Source organism: Lycorma delicatula, chromosome 5 (genome assembly GCF_047948215.1).
Source record: "Lycorma delicatula isolate Av1 chromosome 5, ASM4794821v1, whole genome shotgun sequence".
Taxonomy (NCBI): Eukaryota; Metazoa; Arthropoda; class Insecta; order Hemiptera; family Fulgoridae; genus Lycorma; species Lycorma delicatula.
The window spans coordinates 38,359,349-38,383,330 of record NC_134459.1 but is presented as its reverse complement, the minus strand read 5'-3'; the positions used below and the strand labels follow the sequence as shown (position 1 = coordinate 38,383,330).

The 23,982-nt window shown below is 34.7% G+C and overlaps 1 protein-coding gene across 1 annotated transcript in view; it reads right to left on the bottom strand.

Annotated features, from left to right (window-relative positions):
• LOC142324855 (tubulin polyglutamylase TTLL5-like) overlaps positions 1-23,982 on the bottom strand; it is a 107,220-nt gene that overhangs the window by 6,659 nt on the left and 76,579 nt on the right. The window contains exons 6-8 of the mRNA XM_075365909.1: positions 21,018-21,217; positions 17,585-17,802; positions 6,190-6,412 (exon numbers count right to left, since the gene is read on the bottom strand). Of these exons, the coding sequence (XP_075222024.1) occupies positions 6,190-6,412; positions 17,585-17,802; positions 21,018-21,217 (641 nt within the window). The remainder of the gene's footprint in view (positions 1-6,189; positions 6,413-17,584; positions 17,803-21,017; positions 21,218-23,982) is intronic.

Genomic DNA, 23,982 nt, shown 5'->3' with positions numbered 1-23,982 from the left:
CGGTAGCATCTATTTGCCTTGTCACCCCATATGACCCACACTCTCCTACTCTACGTGACATGTACAATTTGCCACATAAATAGTGCCGTGCTTTTGTTGTGCAATGTTCATGTCATTATAACTGTGATTGTAGGTGTGTTTTCTAGTGTGTGTGGTCTATTGTTAAAAATGTTTGTACTTTAACCTGATTTATGAAATCAGAATAAGAACAATGTGTACAATGTTTATGGTTATTCTAAAAATGGGTAAACTCACTCAAAAAATTATAATTGGCAAAATTCATCAAGTACAGGTGGCTTGAAGCTTCCTCTTGTGTCATGCTGAATCAGCCAGGTATAGTTTCATTAATAATGACAAGCTATTGTTTCAACTGAAGAAATCTGGTGATTTCAATGACAAAATGAATGCAGAGGTTTTTACCGATTGGTTCCCAGATTTGGTTTTGGATCAGAAGGATGCGTCATTGTCTTGGATAACACAAGTTACCATTCCAGATATAAGGAAAAGATGCCGATTAGCAACACAAAGGAATCTGACATAAGGGAATGGTTAAAAGAGAAAAACATTGACTTTGGTTCTTCAGTCACTAAGCTTGATCTTCTAAATACTGTTCAACACATAGTAGAAGATTCAAAATTGATGAGATTGACGAGTCGGCAGCAAGTATGGTTCACGAAGTGGTACACCTTTTACCACACCCCTGTCAATTTAATCCAACTGAACTTCTGCGGGCCCAGATTAAAAGAGATGTTGATGAGAAAAACAATACTTTTAAAATAAAAGATGTTAAAGTGTTGCTGAATGATGCTATTGAACGTGTAACCACTGATGATTGGGTTAGTGCGTTAGTCATGCTGAAAAATTTCAAGAAGATGATTTTGTCAAAGAAGGGCTGTGAGAAGAAACAATTGTTTTATTATATATCTCTGTGACAATGAAGGCAGTGAACCTGATGATTTGTCAGACTAACTTACTTTTTTAATTTTAAGATTGTAAAATAAACTAAATTTGTATATTTTATGGGAATTTTGTGGTCATATTAAAAGTATGTTTACTTTTTTCTTTTTTTAATATACAGGGCTGTTTGTACATCAGTAACATTCATATTATTCAAGTGATATAAATTTACATGATCATTTATTTAACCACCTTTCAGTGAACAAGTGTGAGTGACCAACATCACAGTTCTGAGGATTTACATAAAATTTTCCTAATGTAAAAGTAAACTGTTTTTGGCAAGGTCAGTAATTTACAAAATTTATAACAGTCATTTAGACTTATTATTTTTAGGATAGGCCTATAAGAAATAACGATTGATTAATGTTCTCCTATCTTAACCGTTTTCCAGGACGTTGATTTATCATTCATGCTATGAAAAAAACTATATACCTTTTGTAATGTGCCACATTATAATTATGGCTACAATAGTATTTATTGATAACTTATATGGAATAATATTAAAGTACAATCAAAACTATAAAAAAAAGTTCTTAATTCTACAATTATTTTAGGCCAGTAGAAAAATAAACATTGAAAATTATTATTGCAAAGATGATGATTATGTTATTTAGATTAGATTATTTTATTCTAATAAATGCATTCAATTGTAAATCATTACACTATGAACTATGTACACTATGAATTATAATATTACACTATGAACTGTACAGAAATTACACAGTGAGCAAAACATTGCTTACTATTTTAAACAGCCTGTGTGTGAGAGCATATGTGTGTATGAACAGAGATCCTATGGCAGGGAGTGTATGCTGTGCGTGCAACCTGCCAATATTAATGGTAATGAGTATAGTAGCAAGTAATAGCAATTTGAGTGATGAAAAAACTGGTATATACACTTTTGAGGGCAATTTATGGGTCCACTATACTTAGTAAAATTTTTGACTTGTAAATGAAGAATAAAACATCAACTTACATAGAATATAAACAAATTTAACTGAAAGTCATTTGATTACTTTTTGCTTACATATGTATGCTCTTCTCTGTGAATGGATTATAGTAATGAAAGATTATGGTTTTTCTCTTTCAAAATTTCCTTCAATTTAATTAAAAACCTATAAAAAGGTATATAAGCATGAACTAATATTTTTATATTATTGTACAAAAGAAATGTACATTTAATAAAAATAACAAAAACACTTTCCAAACAGTTCATTTAACAAATTTGTGAAAAAAATCATTAAATAACGATTTACAGCATAATTTCAACAAGTTTTATTCTAAGTATCGGTCACTATTATCAAATGAACCTAACAACCACATATACCGCTAACATATAGATTCAGATCCAATTCAAACTACCTTTAATCTTAATAATAAATCTTAAATCTGGTCAGTATACCATAACACATTAGATCATGTTGATGTAAGATAATTATAAATATAAAAACAAATTATAAGATATAAAGTAGATGCAATTAAAGTCTACATTAATCATTTAAATACAAACATCTGAAATAATGTTAAGGTAAATTCATTAAACATAAAAAATTACCACAAAAAATAATTCACAATTTAGAATGCCTTACTGAAAATTATTTTGAGTTGCACATATTTATTATGTACATGTTGAATATATTGCAGAAAAATCAGGATTTTTTAAAATTCATTATATTCTCTTTGTTTATTTTCAGTAAATCACTCAAATTTCTACTTCCTTGTGTAAAGGAAGTATTGTGATCAAGAAAAATTTTGGTTTTCAGATTTGAATGAAAATATCCATTCTGATCATCACTGAATCCATTTTGACTAGTTTCGGTGTGATGTCTGTACGTAAGTATGTATCTCATATTACTAAAAAACGATTAGCTGTAGGATGTTAAAATTTTGAATTTAGGACTGTTGTAACATCTAGTTGTGCTCCTCCTCTTTTGATTGCAATCGACTGAATCAAAAGTGTCTAAAAAAATACCAAAATTCAAAAAAAATTAGCATTTTTTCTTAACTGCAGTAATAAGCCCTCATTGAGAGCTTTGCAACAATACATCATATGTGATACTTATTTTCATTGGTTCCAAAGTTATAGACAAATGAAATTTTAATTAATGAAATATTTGGATCTTACAAAGGAAAGGCACATCAGTTCAAATCAGACTTCATCTCATTTTTTCTTTAACTTTTTTACTTTAATTTGGATATATTGATTTATTAATAATTATTAACCACTGATAATAAAAAATATTTTATGATAAATAATTCACAAAAAAAGAAAGAAGAATATCATAAGTTATTAATGAAGTAATATTTTATGTACTTTTCATTTAAAAAAAAATGTGTACATGTAATCTAATAGGTATACAAGAAAGTCATGTAATGTCCACATCAGATGTTTTAATTAATGTTATCTAAAAATTCAGATAGAGTAATATTTTCTATAAAGAAAATATTTTAATTGTATTTAAAATAAATTTACACAAAAATTTTTCAAATGGTTTGGCAATTTATTAAAAATGGCAATAGAAGCATAATACGCCCTTTCTCACAAGCTTATGTATTGTGTTGAGTTATATGAAAATAGTTCACCTGTCTGGTTTGGTAAAGGTGGATATTGTTATTTTTTTAGAATAAGTGACATTTTTTAGCAAAGATTGCATTTTTATAAATATAAACACAAAGATAAATTAACACATTTAATTTTCTATATGATTTATACTTATGGTTGCCAAATAATAGTCTGAAAACCAATTTTTTAACTTGAAAACTCTTTGTCTTTTTGAGGAAGCCCTACAAGAGATGAAATTATGCTTTATATATATATATATATATATATATATATATATATATATATATATATGTAGGTATATATATATATATATATATGTAGGTATAATAAATATTTAATAATAAAGACAAGCTTAATGTTTTATTAATGCACTTCAAAGCAACAAGTATTGTTTGATTTTGTTTATAATAAAATCAGTTTAATCATCCCACTAGAACTTGTCATCTAATAAAACACCCAGATATTTTGATTTACAGGGAAAAGTAATGCTTTTGTTATCATTATGGGAATTCTTGTCACACAATCAGAAAAATTATATTGAAGAATTTTCATTTACAATCCAACTTGTAACTGAGTTCTGCAGCATCATAGAATATCTGTGATAATAGCTGATTGGTGATGGTTTTCCCAACTCCTGGACAATGGCGATGTTATTTTTATGAAATAATGTAGGGATTATAATATCACACGAATAAAATGGCAATAAGGTGGAAGATTTGATTTTCGTCAAAGATAATGAGATGATGGGTAGAGTTAATTGAATTTATTATTTTTTTTATTACCATTTACTATAATAACATTTTAAATTTTAGTTATTTTATATGTTATTATGTTTGATGATCGAAGTGTATTTATATTTTTTACTATTAGATTGTAGATTTTAAACCTATGAAATATTGAATATTCAAAAATGATTGTTTATGTTTATCCTAAAAAATAATCAATTTGAAACCAATAAATACTTGGTCAATTAAAATCAATTAAACCCTATCCTACTGAAGGGAAAAGCAGGCTCCTGCTTGCATTTTGAACAGGTCGTGCAGAACATCACCCATTGGCCCAAAAATTTTGAACACTAAATTCACATACATATCAATAATAATTTCCATTTCTTTTCTTTCCTGTAAAGACTTACTGGTTTTATTAATGAAATTTTCTTCAACTGAATCACTTATAAAATGTACATACAAAAACATACGGCATGGATGTTTACTATTATTGTTTATTTTATTCACTCACATACAAGATAAATAATTGTAAACTATATGAATTTAAACCAGTGTGGCAAGAAAATGTGGAATTTTAACTTGATCTAAAGCAAGAGTAATTGGGGTGAGGGAAATAGGATATTGTATGATGTCATCTATACTTTATATGTTACTTGTCACAGACATGGAGAACAATGCAATGGTTTGTGTTTGGTATTACACCATTCATTAAATGAAAACTGGTCACAGATTTACAAAAATTTCATAAAATAATTAAATGTACTTATATGGATAAATTTCTTTACAGAATATTAATTATTTTATCTAAGCGTATTAAATATTTCTCTATTGGCCAGCTGTCAATTGTTCAGATTCTTGAAAATGATGAATGAGTAAGACAAGCAGTTTGATAGAGCCCTTGACTATCAGTAAGATAATATTTACTATTAATTAACACTATCAGCTAAAACAATATGGCATATCTGCTATCACAACTCTTTTTCTACTTAAAAATTTATGACAGCAATTTGAAGCTTTGGAAAACCTTCAAATTGCTACACAATTATGTCAAAGCTTATTATCATTTAACAGGATTTGTTAACCAAATGTAGAAAAAACAGGTTGATCTTTAGAACAACCATAAATTATAAATAAATAACCACTGCATTGAGAAAGGCTGTTTGATGTGGAGTGATAATCCATCCCGAATCATTAAATCTTATTTATTTGAAATAATCAGCAAACTAGTAAAAATTATGTCTCGGCAATACACTGATATCCTTAAAACATTCTTCGTTATTGAATTATAACATTTAAAGAAATATAATGATGGACTACTGCTCCAGCAAGATGATGGTACATCGCCAGTACCAATATTAATTAATGAAAATGTTATAAATAATGTTTACTAGACATTTGATTTCTTAGAATGCCAAGAAACAACAATTAAAATGTTTTACAATTTTTTTCCTAATTAAGTGGCCATCAAAGTAAACAGACTTATATGAATTATTTCTTACTCTCAGCTATTTATACATACAAAGATTTTATGAAAATAAATCACAATGAACTGAACACATTGATCACACATTACTGAGGGAACAAAAGTATAAGTAACATCCAGGAATGTGTGTTTTATAATTGTAAAAGTGTATTGTTAATAAAAGAGTAAATCTGTTTAATATTATCTTCAAAAGTAAGGCAAATAAAATAAATTATTAATTATCTAAAAAAAAAAAAAATGTTACTATTCCCAATTCAAGTCTATAATTTACTGCGATGGATTAAAACTGTCGAACTCTCATGCTGCACCTTGTTATACAAAAATAAACTAAGTACTGAATCGCATTTGTCTGTAAAATTCTGTAAAGATGGAGAAACAGTAATATATTTCTAATAATACCCGAATAAAATAAAATTTTCTGGAAATTACAATAAACAATTCTTTTTGTCATATACTACCTAAGTAAGCAGAATATCTTTTCCAGCTTTCAGCAGCAGGAAATATTCGAATAAATCCTCCACGGCGTTGAAATTGTGATTTTGCATTATGAATAACACGTTTTTCTTCAGGTGTAAGTTGCACTGTATTTTGTTGACTACTGCTAGGAGTCATAAGACGACCTGTGGTGTTGTGTCTGTTCTTAACACTTGGTAACGAATCAGCTGACTGAACACGTCGCGCCTATATTAATAATAAATAATCTTCAAGCATAAACAGAACATAAAAAAATTTGTCTTCTTATAATATATAAAAGTAGTTAGTTAGATAAGAACAAATAAGAGGAAAAATGAATAATCACATTTTAAGATAATCTTTCCTTAGGAATACTAATAGAAATAGTAGAGCTTTATCCAGAGAACAAAGGAGTTTTCCTTTAAGATGTTATATTAAATTATTACAAGATGAAACATTTTTAATAAAAAATCTGACAACAAAGTTGCAATATTTTCCTGGCATTGGTTATTAATTCTTATATAATGGACAAATAATGATACATGAAAAAAGTTACCTAGGATTTTTTTTAGGGGGTGGGGGTAATTTATGATGAAGTTTTATTGTAAAATTATCATTAAGTTATATGTTTAAATAAATGGAAAAAGTATTAAAAATTAAAAAAAAATTAGTATTTTTTTATTTTTTCTGTTTACCATTCCCAAGGAAATTTTTTGATTTTTCGTTTATTATTGAACAAGGCATATTAGATCTGCAGGTTCAAAATAGGAGAAAAACTTTTCCCAGGCATGAGACTAAGTTGAAAGGGCCACTAAAGGTACGTGTATTAATGAATGAAACTCTTTATAAAAAAGCAGTCCAGACAGGTGTTCAACAGGGCTTCTACCTGCGTCGCCAGACAATGTGAGAAGGGTCTGCTAGGACATCCGCCGGGCGGCCGGCTACCTGGAATCCAGGCCAGTTACTTAAGAAAAGGACAATCCTTTTCTTAATTTTATTTCTATTTCTATTATATATATATTTTTTCTAATAATGTAAAGTGAACTCTTGTAGTCATTAGCAATACATTAAGTTATTGCCTAGTATTATAGGACTATTGTGTCAGTTTTAAAATAATTTTATTTTAAATTGTTTGATTTAATCTGTACCTATTTAGGTCTACAGGTTATATCTTGTTTATTATTTCCTTGTCAGTATTTTATTTTACAGGAAGTGTAGTATAAGCAGTGCTAACTTAAGTTTAATTTTAATTTTTTTTAATTTTTTCCCTTCCCCCACCCCGTTCTCCCTCACCGGAATTTTCCGACGGAGGAGAGGAAAGCGGGGCAGGCGCTAGAAAGCGCCAGAAACGTTGGGACTCAGTTCCTCCCATGGAGACTGAGCCCGTAGCGGGCTGCAGCAAGGCTGAAGCAGCCGCCAACCCGCAGGCTGATGATGGGGCCCCATCACAGCCTGCTACCGTCAGGCGGGAGAAAATCCCGCCGATAATGCTGGACTGCCCAAAAGAGTGGCCAGCATTGGCGAGGGACATAAAGTCGAGGATTGGGGGGCAAAAAGCACCGGGCTCTCGATAAGGCTGCAGCTGGGCAGCGAGGCGGACTACCGGGCGGTGCAGAGTTTTCTGCATTCGAAGGGAGTCGCCTTCCACTCCTTCCAGCTCCCAAAAGACAGGGAGCTGAAGGTAGTTATACGGGGGATCCCCTATGGGGCTACCCCGGAGGAGATAAGGGAGGAACTGACCTCCCTTGGCTTTGAGGTGACTTCGGTCAAGAAGCTCCTCACAAGGGACGGTCGGGAAGCCCCGACCTGCCTAGTGGCCCTGAAAAGGACCCCTATGGCGCGCACCATATACGACCTTAGCAGTATTTTTTACTGCAAGGTCACAGTGACTGCGTTTGTGTCACGAGGGGGCCACCCCAGTGCCACAGATGCCAGAAATTTGGGCACTCGTCCAATTACTGCCAGAGGGCCCAGCAATGCGTGAAGTGTGGTGGAAACCACGACACTTCTGCCTGCGTCAAGCCGCGTGAGGAACCAGCCTCATGCGTTAACTGTAAGGGGCCACATCCGGCCAATTACAGGGGCTGCCCCTATTACAAGGAGCAGACAACAAAAGTCAAGGGACTTAAAAAGCCCGCGACTCTTGATGGCCGCAGCTGGGCCCGTGTTGCCGGTGGGGGAAAAACAGCCCCCAAACCGGAGGTGCCGGCACCTGTGGCCAAGGCGGTCGTGAAAAAATGGGAGGTACCCTCCCAAACACCCGCCAAGCCAAAACCGGCGGCAACCACCAAGAAGGTGGTAAAACAAAAGGCCGCACCAAAGCCGGCCCCGGCGAAGAAGGCCAAGCCTTCCTCGACGGGAAAGGCAAAGCCTGCTCCGGCTGGGAAGGCCAAGCAGGCTGTTAAAAACACCGCGGCCCCTGTGGCCCCACGCCCCACCAAAAGGCACCTCCAGCGGCAAACCGAAACCGGCTACTCCGTTGGAGACCACTGGCATGGACTTCCTGTCACAGATGACAGTGAGGGATATCCTGCCAGACATAATGATGGTTTTGCCACGCCTGCTCCAGGCAAAATCTCTAAAGGACTGTATCCAGTCCTTAATAGAGTGCCTCATGGCTGTACTGTCTAGGTATGGTTAGGCCCACCCTCAGATTCTTGCAGTGGAACGCCAACTCAGTAGTAGGCCGGACGGAGGAACTATGCCGTCTGGCCGAGGATCTACTGATAGACGTGATATTGTTGTCTGAGACGTGCTTGAACCCAAGCAGGTAACTGACCCTTCGGAACTATTTTACATATAGGACGGATAGGCCAGTTCGACCCGGAAGCCGCGCCTCTGGTGGAACTGCGGTTTTAGTCCACAGACGCCACATGCATACGCGCGTTGTTCTTCATACAAACGTGACGGAGCAAACGTGTGTGCATGTGGAGCATCTAGGCACGGTGTATCGGCTGGTTTCGGCTTGTAGCAAGCCGAACGATGCGGTAACCGGCGCAGATCTGGATGCCGTGCTGGAAAATTGGGATGGGCCCATGATACTCATGGGCGACCTCAATGCCAAACACGTGTCATGGAACAGCAATCTGACAAATCCGAAGGGCAGATTGCTGTACGAAAGGGCGAGAGCCCGCCGCTTGGTCGTCGTAGGCCCTGAGGTGCCCACGTACGTTCATCATACAGGCAGATGTAGGCCTGACGTGCTGGATATCGCAGTCATGAAGGGGGGTACCCTCCCGTTCATGATTGAAACGATAGAAGACCTCAGCTCAGACCATTCCCCTGTCCTGTTGGAACTAGGACAGGCAGGGGGTGGCCGAGATCCCCCGCCTATACCCCGAAGGTCAGTTAACTGGAAAAGGTTCTACGAGACCCTCCAGCGGGAGTACAGGGCGGTAAATCCTGAGCTCCTGAACACCCCGGAGGAAATCGACGACACTGTCGGGCGCGTCACGTCGTCAATGACCGAGGCCCTGGCAGGCAGCTCATCGGCCAAAACTCGAGCAGTTGTTCGAAACGACCTCCCTCCTCATATCTCCGAAGCCATAACGGAGAAACGACGACTGAGGAGGAGATATCGAATCACCCTGTCCCACGCTGATAAACGGGCGTTCTATGGCCAAACGGACAGGGTGAAACAACTGCTGACAGGCCACCGAGAGGATTCGTGGAACGAATACCTCGCCTCGGTCTCTGACGACATCTCTTCGGTGTTCAGGTTGAACAGGAGACTGCGAGAAGGGAAGAAGCCTCGTCATCCGGTTATGGGGCGGCGAGGTTTTCTTGCCTATTAGGAGGCGGAGAGGGCCGAGGTTTTCGCCGATACCTTGGAGGAGCAATTCACTCCAAACCCCCCTCCCGCCACGAACGACGAGCACACAACAGAGGTGGAATCCTTTCTCGTAGATTATTTCTCACAGGTGGAGGACACCCCTCTAGAGATTGACCAAGTCACTGAAGCGGAAGTTTCCGCAGCCATTAAGGCCACAAGCCCCAAGGCCCCGGGTGTCGACGGGATCAGCGCCCGTGCATTCCGGAACATACCGGCCTCCGTGATTACAACAATTTCGGTGATATTCACGTCCATTTTGTACGTTGGATATTTCCCGAATTGTTGGAAAACGGCCAAAGTCGTATGTTTACCCAAACCGGGGAAAAGTTCACTTTTCCCACGGAATTATAGGCCAATCTCCCTGTTACCGGTATTGTCTAAGTTGTTCGAGAGAATTTTCCTCGAAAAACTGAGGCGATACATGGAGGGAGAAGTGCGGCCCGAGCAATTTGGGTTCAGGGAGGGTCACTCAACTACTCTCCAACTGGTAAAAATAATAGATGACCTTGTCGGAGGCCTGAACAGGAAAGCGGTGACTGCAGCCGTTTTTCTGGATGTGGCCAAGGCCTTTGACAAAGTTTGGCATAGCGGGCTGCTTTACAAACTAGCGCGATCGGCGATCCCTTACCGCTATGTCAGACTGATGCGGTCATATTTGCTAGACCGACGTATTGTCGTGCGCGTAGGGGAAACGATTTCCTCTACCAGAGAAATAGCCGCTGGGGTTCCCCAAGGAGCAGTGCTTTCCCCGTTCTTGTACACTTTGTACGTGAACGATATGCCGCTGTCGGAAGGGGTCAAAACGGCCCTTTACGCAGACGACACGGCATATTTCTACGAATCCGCAAATGTGGATTACGCGGTCCGGAGGCTCCAAAGGCAGCTGGACTTAGTGGAACCGTGGCTCGATATGTGGAGAATCAGGGTCAACGGTGAAAAATCGGTGGCCGTGATGTTCACATACAAGACACGAAAACCAGCCAGACAGCTGGAAATCTCAGGGGAGAAAATCCCTTTTGAGAAAACGGTTAAGTAGCTGGGGGTGGTGTTGGACAGGCGGCTTACCTTCGGCGAACATGTAAATTATGCGACCCGGAGGGCTAAGGCCGCCAGAGCCTCGCTATACCCAGTGCTGAACAGTGCCAGCCCGTACCCACTGGCAACTAAGCTACTCATTTTTCGGCTGTACGTACTGCCGATTCTGACATATGCTTACCCGGCATGGGGGGCAGTGTTGAGCTCCTCGCTTCAGAAGAAGATCAAGGCCGTCCAAAACATCGCGTTGCGGACGATCTTTGGAGCTCCGTGGTTCGTCAGGAACGCCACTCTCCGATCTGATGCGAGATTTCAATCCGTGTCCGAGGTGGGGGTGGCGCAGGCGCGCAGATTGTTCGGGAGAGCGGCTGTGTCCGAACACAGTCATCTTTGGGACATCTGCCGAGAGGACCCAACCCCGACAGTTGTAAGGAAGCGGCCTCACGCCGTACTGGACGAACCACCGAGAGGGTGCGGTGCGGGAGCCGAGAATCGACAAACCAGGCTTAGGGGCCTCCATATCGCATGAGCCATAAACGGAATAGCGCGTCAGAGGCGTTTCCGGGGTCGCGAGTGCTTAATTTTCGCGAGTTATATAGACTGAAGACGTCAAATACGGTAAGTCGTGCATAAAACAAAAACGCGGTCCTAATTTTTAATTTTTTATTTTTTTTCCGCGTGTGTTTTGTTGTGTTTCTCTTGTTTCAGAAACGGGAGAAACGTGGATGAGGAACGACTCGTCGTGCCGTCTTGGGAAACGGCCTTTCCTTCCTCTCATCCTGCCAGTCCAAAGGAAAGTAAAAATCAAATTTTTTATTTTTTTCTCCTTCGTGTGTGTGTGTGTTCTGCTTCTTTTGTTGCAGATACCAACAGCCACCACAAAAACAAATGGTTTCTTCACTGCGGCTACGCGGTCCCCCCAACCCCTTCTCGGACACACGTGTGTCTGAAGGTTAATAATTACGTGGAGTGAATAATTTCTGTTTACTTCTTCTAAGAAAATCGCTTTCTAAGAAAATAATTATTCTATGGAATAGAATTTCTAGGGATTATACGGGATGGGTGGGAAGTCCCTTTATACTATTATAAAGTATTCCGCCCCAAAACCGCGATCGCGAATAGGTATCACCATTTTGTAAGTTACCTATTACCTTCCTTTCCTTTCAAGAAAGAAGAAAGAGGGAACGAGCCCAGCAGCCACTGACAGCACGGAATAACGAAGAAACCTGCACTTTCCCCCGTTCAGCCCTTCGGGGCCTCGGGAATTTCAAGGTTAACGGTATGTAACTTCGGTTACTGCCAATTCTTGGAAAGTGCAGGCCAAAGAAGAATGATGAGGTCTTCGGAAGAAGAAGAGGGAGAAGAAGAAGGAAGACCCACTACTCGTCCCAAAATCGCGGACTGGAGTCCAGAAAAGAGCCCAGCAGAGATGCGACCTGAAGGGCAGCCATAGCAGAAGCGGATGAAGAGCTTCTACACAACCTCTCCTTTTAAAACTTACGAGTAGAGTAAAACAAACCAGCAATTGCGACTCCTCCGGAGTAGGGGTCGCATTGCTCCCTCCTTATAGTTAGTGCCCCGTTGTGGCGTATTCCTGCTAGCCTATTAAGCATTAGCACCGAAAGGACTTCAGTAGACGGTCTGAAGGGGAATTGCGTCGGGAGGACAGGCTTCATAAGCCTAGCCTTCCGCGGTCGGCCCATAAAATGGGTTCGATAACGCTGGTTCAACAATGGATTGGAATGCAACTAAATCCGTCTTAAATTAACTAAATAATAATAACCAAAACTTGAAAAATTAGACCCGAGATATAAAATAACCCTTTTAAAAAAACAAGCCCGATTAGAATGATCCAGCAGCAAGGGACTCTGTCCAGGTTCTGCGATAAGTAGGGAGAAATAAACTCCCGTCAACTTTGCATTCCATTCCATTCCATCTTTATAAAAATATCTTGTCGCTAATTATTTTTATTCACAAATATGTAAAAAAAATTGTTTTTGTTTTCATTCAGTTTTTCTTTAATATATCAGTTATTTATTGAAGTAGGTTAATGCTGCTGACACCATCACAAAGCTGAGAAAATTTTTCACAATTTTGGTAGTGAGTACTTTTTTCTACGACCAGTAGATTCAGCAGTATTTAATAAACAAAAAGCTGCTCACTAAGTAGGTGTGCAAGCGTGTGAATGCGAGCATGTGACACGCATACCATAAAAAAATTCCCATAACTTTTGATCCCTCAAGTTTATTTGAGAAATTCAAAATGGCACATATAACTAATACTCAAGACAATTAATTAATCATATTTTGAAAGTATTTAGAATGTTTGAATCCCTAGTTTTCTTGTTAAGTGTGAAAATTTCCAATTTTTTGACTTAAGGCCTGTACTTGTAAACAAAATTATTACTGTAAACCAAAAGTAACTCGTAAACTGAAGTCACTATTATAAGGTCATAAAAGACTATCACTATCAATAAAAGACATATTTATCTACAACTTCATCAAGTTTTAAATGAAAACCTATTTTCATTATCTTTTTATTACAATTATTTATAGAAATATTTTCATATTTTTGAAGATTTTAACTTTTTGCTATTAAAACTCACTGAGAACTACAAATTATTTTAAATTTAAAAAAAAAATAAAATAAACAGTGATTGTTTTTACTAATTGGAGAAGATGCAAAAATGCAATTTTCATATAAGAGACAACTGAAAATTTGTTAAAAAAATAACCTGTGGATATGTCTGTTATAGAATTTGTAGATAATGGCCTTAAAAAGACATTACAATAATGACTTTTTAGTTTTTTGAAATCTGTTTATAATTACAGTACTTACACAACAAACCGAAAAATTTCACATTTGAACAAGAAAACTGGAAATTCGTACATTTGAAATACTTTCATAATATGATTAATAAATGAATTGTACTGTCTATTATTTATACATGCAATTTTAAATCTCTCAGATATCTTTAATGGATCAAAATTTATGGGTATTTGTTTATGGTGTACATGACTTGTAAGTAAATACTGCTGCAATAGTCGCACGAATACTTAGTGAAAAGCCTTTTCGTTTATTAATTACTGACGAATCTAGTGGTCATAGAAAATAGTACTCACAAGCAAAATTGTGTAGAATTTTCTCAGCTTTCTGATGGTGCCAATAGTGTTTCGCTATTTTAATACTGAAAGAAAAAAAATTTTTTTTACAATTTGTTAATTAGAAAAACTAGCAACAACATATTTTTATAAAGTTTTATATGTGTGTGTATGTGAACACCTTTTCCACTTTGTCTCATGCATGGAAAAATGTTTTCTCCTATTTCGACCTTCCAGATCTAATATGCCTTGTCTGTTTGTTAAATGGAAGAAGCTAAAAAAAATTCCACTAAAAAATGTACAATCAATAAAATTTTACCCAAGATTTATTTTTTGGTGGTAAGGAGGCTGAATTATGATGAAAGTTTTTAGTAATATTATAACTAGAAATTCATTATTTAAACTTTTAATTCTATTAAGTAAACCCAACAAAGTTTTGAAAGATTAAAAAAAATCAATATTTTTAAACTTGATCGGCTCCTCCAAACCCAATATTATCCCCTAAGCTCACTCATACCTTTCTATAAAACATTCTAAAACTTAACTATTTATTATATAAAATATAATCACACCACTCAATTAAAGTGGGGTATAAAATTGTGATTAAACACTGCAAAACAAAATGCAGTTAATCAACTACTGATACTTTCTGTCCAGAAAAACCAACACATCTTACTTTCAGTGGTTATTAACACAGCAATATATATTAAAAACAAAATGCAATCACTCAATTAGGCAGAAACATTACAGCAGTACCTTTATACCATGTTTAGTTATCATGCATGTGTCATTGAAGAAAATTTTCAATTTAATTGATATACATAGAAGTTAAGAGAAAACAACATAAAGTTTGTAAACAAAAATCAAGACAATGATTAACAAGGATTCTGATAGTAATTATAATTTCTGTTTATAAAGAAAATTAAAAATAAAATGAATGTTGATTAGTTTCACCAAAAATCAAATAATGAGGTTTCTGACAAGCTAACTTCTTAATTTATCAAATAGTGATCTAAATATTTTTTACATGATTTCCTAATTTATCAAAAAACTGCAACCAAATTTTTTTACCTATAAGGTAAAAAAATTTAGTAAGAAAAAATTCATTTACATAATTATAAATTACTAGCTCCTAATATAAAGTTTTTTAGTATTTTATTTGATAAGCTAAAACTCTTCTTGTAATATTATGGCTTACTCCCTTCCACACTGGGTTATCTTTTATTATTGTTTTGTAATAGGTCAAGCTGTATGCACTAGAAAAGAAGTGTTCTTTTAAATAGTTTTTTCAAAATATTATTATTATACTAGCATTAAAGTTTACCAGAGAATTTTTAAAATGTACGTTTTCCATTTTTTAAGTAAAGAATGAAATTTTTTTATTATTACTTTCATTAGAGATATAAATTTCCATACCTGATATATTCGGTTGATTGGGATCAATATATGGACCATAGTCACTATCACATCAAATTGTTTTTTTTTTTCAAACAATATTCATTTGGATCAGCTTCACTCAAATATTAGAAATTAAGTATTTCTCTTTGGCATTATTACTCAAAAGGTGAATATGAATGTCTAATTTTCACAAAAAAAGTTGATAACATTGAAAAACAAAACGTAATAAAATACAAATAATACATCTAAGCTTTGGAATCACATTAAAAAAAATTACATCAGCACAAGGATGGTGAAACAATGAAACATGGCAAACTTTGACTATTGAAAAATAGGTTACATAGATTTTTTTTATATACTATTTTACTTCATCTGAACAAAGATTTTAAAATAACTGACAACAGTTATTAAGGTTTTAATTATGGAGTTTGAATGTGGTACTGTAGTAATTTCGCTAAAGTGAAAATTATGATTTATTAATAATAGAGAAATGAGGTTCACATCCAAGTTTAGACTTCATGTTGTATGTAAACACAAGGGTTGTTAAAAAATTAAACACAAATACCAACAACAGAAAAACTATTTAATAGAATAAACAAAACTGTCTTACGTTTAAGTTGCCATCCGTCACAGAAAATAACAGCTGCTCAAAAAGAATTCCTATTATTATAACTTGTTTAGTTTCTTTCAAAATGTTAGCTCCACTAGAAATGTGTACCGTGGAAGAACTAAGTGCTATATTTTCTGGAGGTATAAAAGGTATAAAAAGCTGAAATTCATTTGTGGATGTTAAAACAGTAATGTGAAAATGGTATTAATTGTGCAAATGTTTATAAATGAGTCAAACAGTTTAAATTGGGTAAAATCAGTGTCACTAATTTTCATTGTAGCAGAAGAATGACTGAAGTTTCAACTGATGCTTAGCAAAATCGCATTAATGATCTTATTCGCGAAGAGAGACTCATATAAATTTGACAGATTGCTGAAATTTTCAGTGAGAATTGGCACTGTACATTCCATTATCGATAATAAACTGAATTACTGCAAAATATGTTCAAGGTGAGTTCAGAGATGGTTGACTCAAAATCACAAGACATCAAAATTCACATTTATACAGTACTTAAATGGAGGTTTTAGAGGAAATTAGTGCTTTTTTTAGATCACATAGTAACTTGTGATGAAACTTGAATTCATCATTTTTAGGAGGAATCCAAATGTCAGAATATGGAATGGAAACATCCACGCTTGCTCACAAGGAAAAAATTCAAAACCTCCGCATCAGCTGGTAAGGTCAAGGTAATGGTTATTTGGAACTATAGACCCAATTTATTGCAATATTTGTAAGAACAGTGTTCATTTAGTGGTTAGTAATATTGTGATTGGCTAGAAAACAAAGAGAATAAGGAAGAAATGTCCTGGTGGTTTTCTCTGAAAGGTTTAATGCTTGTCCCCACACTGCTCAAAAGTCTTGGGAAATTCCTAGCATAATTTTGTTATATTGTACTTGTATAAGAACTGTTAAAAGAACATAACAATAAAACATCCTTTTAATAAACAAATCTATAATTATAACGGTATAATGAAAATAACTATTTTATAAATAAAAAGATGTTTCAATAATACAATATTTTATTAATCAATTTACAATTATGATAAACCTAGCATCAGAATTCTTACTGCTCTATCAAATAAAAACAAAAATATTAATTTAATATACTTTAAAGATTTTTACATGATTCTACACCTACCTGATAAGTGATGTTTTTTTTTTTGTGATCTATGTGAACAAAAATTTAATATGAAATATTAGATATAATCCCAGTAAGAACTGGAGGGATCAAAATCCATTGATCTCATTGACCATTCTAAATTTTTAAATATTCTCCTCTAATTGCATTAGATGTAATAAAAAATATATGATTTTTTAAAAAATGTGTGCTTTTGCAAATTTAATACGAAAATCATATCATTTTTTTTTATACACAACCAAGATTAAAAAAAAACAGTTTAAATCAAATTAAGTCATATACTTACTGTGGTAAGATCTCTTTTCTCAACAGAATAAGCATATCGTCTTGGTACAACAACAGGATCAACAGCAGGTAATCCAATAAGGGTCAACAAATCAGCCAACATGGCTGATTTAATTTTCGTATCAAGTGGGGTATCACAGCCCAATGAAGGTGATAAATTAACTTCTAATAACCAGGGTTTTAACTCTGCATCAATTAATATATCAAAGCCATATAGTTCTGGAAAAAATACACTTGCTCTTCAGATATGCTACTAAATAAGCATAAAAGCAAAGAATAGTTTGTAAATATGATCTAAATTACATAATAAATTGGAAAAAAAACAAAACAAGATACTATTAAAATAAAGTAAATTCATGCTTTACACCTCAAATCAAATGATTTTGTTCTATTGTGTATTTCACAAACCATACTTAATATGAACAGTTTGGATACTGATGTTATCCTGTACTGACAACCACAGATCAAGAAATATTTTCTTTTTATAGGCCTATTTGTTACTAGATTAACTACTGAGACAACAATGTGAATCTAAACTTTGTCTGCTAGTTTCTAAAATAGGTATCAACTGTGCCACACATGTGTACAATTTCAGGATACATGAGAATTTTCTGACAATATTCTCTCCTTTTACATTCTCTTGCAGAATCAGACCCTTTCTGGATGCCTCATCACACACTTAAGTGTTCCAGATACTGTTAAAATCTTAACTATTAAATTATTGATAGTGTCAAATAACAAATGCCAATTATTAGAGAAAGAAAATTAACAATTTTACATTATATAGAAATTGCTATCCAAGTAGCTCAGCTAAAAAAAGAAACTCACTAATACACAAACTGTATTGGGTTTGATGCTGGGTTAGACTTCGGATTTTTATCAATATTTTTTTTCTTACCTACACAACTTACAGCTTAGCTAAGGACCATCAATTTATTTCCTGTTACAATAAAACAAAGGTCTAAGAAAGATTTAGCAGTATACTTTTAAGTATTAATATACTTGATAAAATATGAGTAATTTTATCATCCTACTTTTAAGATATCTGTAATCAATCAATTACATTTTCAGTTTAAGCTGCAAGATAATAGCAAATTTCACAATATGAAAATTTTTTTCTAAAAAAAAAACCACAAAGCTAATAAGTATAAAGCAGAAAAAAAAGAGTATTTAGATATACAAAATTATTGATGAAATTTTTTTTTTCTTCATCTTTTATGACTGCATAGGATCACTTTAGTCAGTCCATTAACCAAGCCTCTTCGAGGGGACTGTTCAGACCTTGCGATCCTCCCAGTACTTTTTCATACATTACAATCAAGGTGCCTTTGCTGGTGTTGAAAATGTTCATGTTGTGAGTTTCTTTTTTTTGAGTGTGAAGTGAGTGTTTTGTCCTTGATTATTTTGTTTAATTTTATCTTGTCAGTGGTACCTTCTACTGTAAGGCCAATTTCCTTCATATCCTCTCTTATTTCTCTGATCCATCTGCAATCTGTCTTGGTGTTTTTCGACCAATGTATTCTACCATCTGTTTCATAAGTCTCAAATCCTGCATCCTCATGATACGTCTAAAGAATCCTAGTCTCCTCCTCTTATGCATGGTATCAGTGATGGGTTCTAACTCTTTGTACATGATTTTGTTGAGTACAATCCACCACTACCCGTCTTTCTGGTACTTTTGTTGAAGCAGGTTCTTCTAATTCTTATTTTGAATTTCTGGAGTCTTTGGACTCCAGAAAATCAAGTTTCTTAGTCTTTGTGGTAGTGGTAGTCCACAGTATCCAAGTGCTGCCATTTCTGAACTCTGGTGTTACTTGGTTCAGCCAGTGGGGTATTCCTTAAAAGACCTTTCATGGTTGACAGTCAACCCGTGGTGGGATTAAGTCCCGAGTTACAACTCTAGATATGATCTAGTGAGATGATAGTGGGGTATGACTTGATAGATGAAGCTGTTAAGTTTGTTTGGATTCAGTTTATCAGAAAAATTTCTCCTATTTGTTTCAAATATATTCAGGCCACTTGGAGGCTTGATCTGACTTTTTAAAGTTGTTATTTTGGTGAAAAGTTAAAAAGTCTGATCCCACACATTATGTCCATAGATGGAATTACAGAATTGATAAGAAAATTGACTACATATACAAAATGACAGATAGTACTGAGATTAAATAGTAATTAAACATTGAATCTAGAGAGCATTTAATGTATGAGACAATAAGAAGGAAAAAAAGAGTTAAACAGAGAGAAAAATATGCGGCATTTTTAACAAATATATTCGAGGCTAGATGGTCCTGTCAATACTAAACAGAAAATGCATGTTTATGGGAAACCTACACTGATAAATGTTGTGAAAAAAAATGTTAGGTCTGGAAGTTAAAAATAAAAATTAAAAAAGAATGTAGTGTACAAGATGTGATAAAATATAATGGAAAAAGTGAAATTTTGAAAAAAATTACGTACAACAGAGATTTCTAGGAAATGATGAAGTTATTGTGCACATTGTATCTGTAATTTAGAAGAGGAAAAGGACTATCCACCTTCTCTTGGAGAAACCAAAGTACAAGATAACTGCAATATCCAGACAGTGAGACAACCATACCATTCAAAACCTTCAAAAGTCTGAGATGCTTATCTAGGTAGAAGTAGAACATTACTAATTAACAAATTTGTGATGACAAGCTTAACAAATGGAACAAAAAAATGGTTTTACAGAAACTATAGAGCTATTAAGACAGGTATAGAGTTTCAAAATAAATGTTGTTCCGATTCCTGTGATTAGCATAATTATAAATATGGAGTTATAAGCTTTGAATTGGTCAAAGATATGATGGGTTTTACATGAATAATACTAATTAAATACGTTAGAACAAAAATACTTACGTCCTTAGGCTAAGTTTAATTTTGTTTTTACAAATTAACATTTTACTAATTCAAACTATCTTAAAACATTTAAATAAAAATTATTTTAATTCTGTCTGTATAACTAACAAACTCAAGCTACACATTTAGGGCAGCTATTTATATAATTTTGAAAATTGAAAAAACACTTGAAAATTTACAGTTAAAATCTACAGAATGATTTCTGTAAATTAATTCTCGCTGTTTTTTGTATTTGTTTTAATCTTACTACAAGAATAATATCTGTTCCTGTAAAGTAGAATTATTATTTGCTAAAAATTAATTTTAAAGTTAATAAATAAATTTAAAATAAACACACACACACAACACAATTGTAACCAAATATAAACAAGATATCAAAATTAATAAATTTTACAAAATAAATGCTAACAACTGACCCAATCAAATCTAAGACTTCATGTAAAAATAAGATAAGTTTAATAAAGTATATTATATTTAAAAAAAAAGCTATTACTCAACATTAAACTATAGTAAGAATGACTAAAATAAACATTATATCAAGATAAAAAAGAAAATACCAAAGCAATTGGAAGAATGTGGAACAAACAACTTGCAGGCAGCTATAATTGATGGAGCAGTAGCCATAAGCGCTTTAACTACAGCTTCCTCTATTCTCTGCATTAATAATGCTGTATCTTGGCCTTGCTTTTTTAAATGCCTTAAAAGAGCACTGAGAGTCCACTTATGTCCAACATCTTCTGCTTCGGGATCTTCACTCCTGAAAAAAATCAGTAAACATTAAGTAAACTGAGGCCACCATTACTGGATGAAAATTCTATGCATGAAAGATGCACACCTGCAATATTATCCAGAAAAATCACCGTATAAATCATAAAAAACTCACAGTGTCTTAGAATTGAGAGTGCATAATGCCCATTATATAAGAAATTAGAAAATGGAATCCTAAAAGGCCTATGAGATAGTTGAGGATTATCTGTGAGGATTAGTTGAGGATAATCCTCTGGAAAGAGGATAATCCTCATCTTACTACAGAACGGTGTTAATGGGAATATGTTGACCTTTTTGGCTAATTTTCTGAGCAAATGGATGATCTGGGTTAGGAGTAATGGGGGTACTTTCACCCCACAAGTTGATGTGATCTGTATGGTAGTCGATGTGATCACTCCGCTGGTGAAAAAAAGTATCTTCACTGATGATATAACTATAATCTATAGAAGCAAGAAAATTGAACCTAATAGGGAAACAATGCAGAATTTGCTGAACTCAATGCAAAGATGGGCACACAGTAGTGGTTTCAAATTGTCAGTAACTAAGTCAAGCTTTGTTGTTTTTTCTAGACAGCTAGATGGATATAAGGATGATCAAAGTGAAGATGATATAAAGGGAACAAACGAGATTAAGCTTATTAAACTTATTCTAGGTGTAACTTTTGATGAAAAGCTGACTTTCTTGAGCCGCATTAATGAATGGCTGTATGTCTAAGAGAATTAATGTCCTTAAGCTCATATTATCCTGCAACTGGGATGCTGACAAATGCTTATTCTGAACTCATATAGAAGCATTGTATGTCAAAGCTGAAATACAGGTCTATCCTGCACGACTTGCAAGAGAAAAAATTAAGGGCTTACTAGACTCCTTGCATAATAATTGTATACAGATATCATAAGGGTATTTGTTAGTACCTATACACAAAACTTACAAATGGAATCCAATGGACTCCATTACATAACAGGAGGAAATACCAGGTTATCAAACATGTGGTCAGCAGCTCCTGTCTCTACAACTGCTCATAGCAGGCAACCAGGTCTGCTTGCATTAAACAAATCGAGGATAAGTCCTTACCTCAGCCTTTCGACCTCCGACTGCTTCGTAATCGGCAGGAACTAGGCCTGTCTGTTCTGAAGATTTTCAGGAAGGAAATAGGATGTGGCAATCTTTGGTTGCATTCATCTCTAATTAATTGAATATTTACCAACTGGAGGACGTAAACAGCACCCACATTACCAATCTGCTAGGGACCAATTTAGTGAATGACTAAAAAGTACAATGATTACACACACATCTATACAGACGGCTCTGTCTTGGCTGATGGATGCGGCTGTTCAGTAATACTTCCTGATAAGTTAATATATAATCTTAGTGCCTAATCCCCTGTATTCTTTTGCAAGGCCTATACAATTTACTCTGTCTTGAGAGTTATTGAGACCCATACTGACAACAGCTTCCTGATAATAACTAACTCATGAGTGTACTTGAGAGGATGAGCTGCAGATGATCTGAACCCATTGTTCAAATAATCTATGACACCCTCTCCAGTGTAAACAAGACAGTAATATTTGTATAGATCCTGGACCATTGTGGTATCCTTGGGAACAAATGGGATGATGAGGCTGCCAAGAAAGTGGCAACACAAATGGCCTCCAATTAGAATTAACATATGAGAGTGACTCCATGTGTAGACTGTAAGACAGTCTGTGTCAAACTAAGTACTTAGTGGAATCTGGCTGCTGAGTCCTTCAACAGCCTTACTTGGCATCTGGGAGAAACCTTTAACCTAAACAATGGAAGAGACCAAGTTGGCTAACTTGACGAGATTGGACACACAAAGCTATCCCATGCCCATCTATTTGGTGGTTCTCCTCAGCAGAAATGTGAGGTGGGCAATGTAAAATGATCTGTAAACCACTTACTAATAGATTTCCCAATGTTCAGGTTTATTCGACAACAATTAAACCTGGGTTCAGAGTGAAGGCTACTCAACCAGAAGAAATATATCAAAAGACTGTTGCGGTTTCTCTGTGATATCATGTGATGAAGAACTCAATTTAGTAGTTTTGCTTACATGAAATCCCTTACAGAATACTGTGTTTACAGTGAAAATAATTTAGTGATGTTCCAATATTTATTACCCATTTGTTATTCATGTTCCAGTTTCTTATCTAATATTTGGTGTTAAGTGTTTAATTATTTATGATTATGTAGTTTTATTTAAGTCTCTAGTGACTATTATCACTGATGCGACTATAAAAACAATAAAAAAAAGACAATAGACAAACAAAAATCTCATCAGAGCAAGAAAAACTCATAACCTGAAATTTCACCAAAACAGTCTTAACCTGCTTGTCAGAACATTTAGTAATGAGAGAAAAAAATATTAAAAGCTTTAAAAATTAAGAGTTAAACAAAAAGTATACTTTTGAGATACAGAAATATATGAAAATGAAACTCAACAAAGATTTTGTTCATAGTATTCATAAAGGAACCAATAAATGGCTATAATAACATGAATTAAAATTAACTTAATTAGGATGAAGAAAACTATTATAAATATAAATCTTATATATATATATATATATATAAAAATGAATGTTTGTCCTATACGCATTCCTATACCGTTCATCCAATAGCAATGAAACTTTTGTGAGTTGTGTGCATACCAGCGAAGGTTTCTGAATTAGCTTGGATCTGCTAGGTGGTGCTGGAGTCGAGATATTTTGAAAAATTATATTTATGGTTGATTTG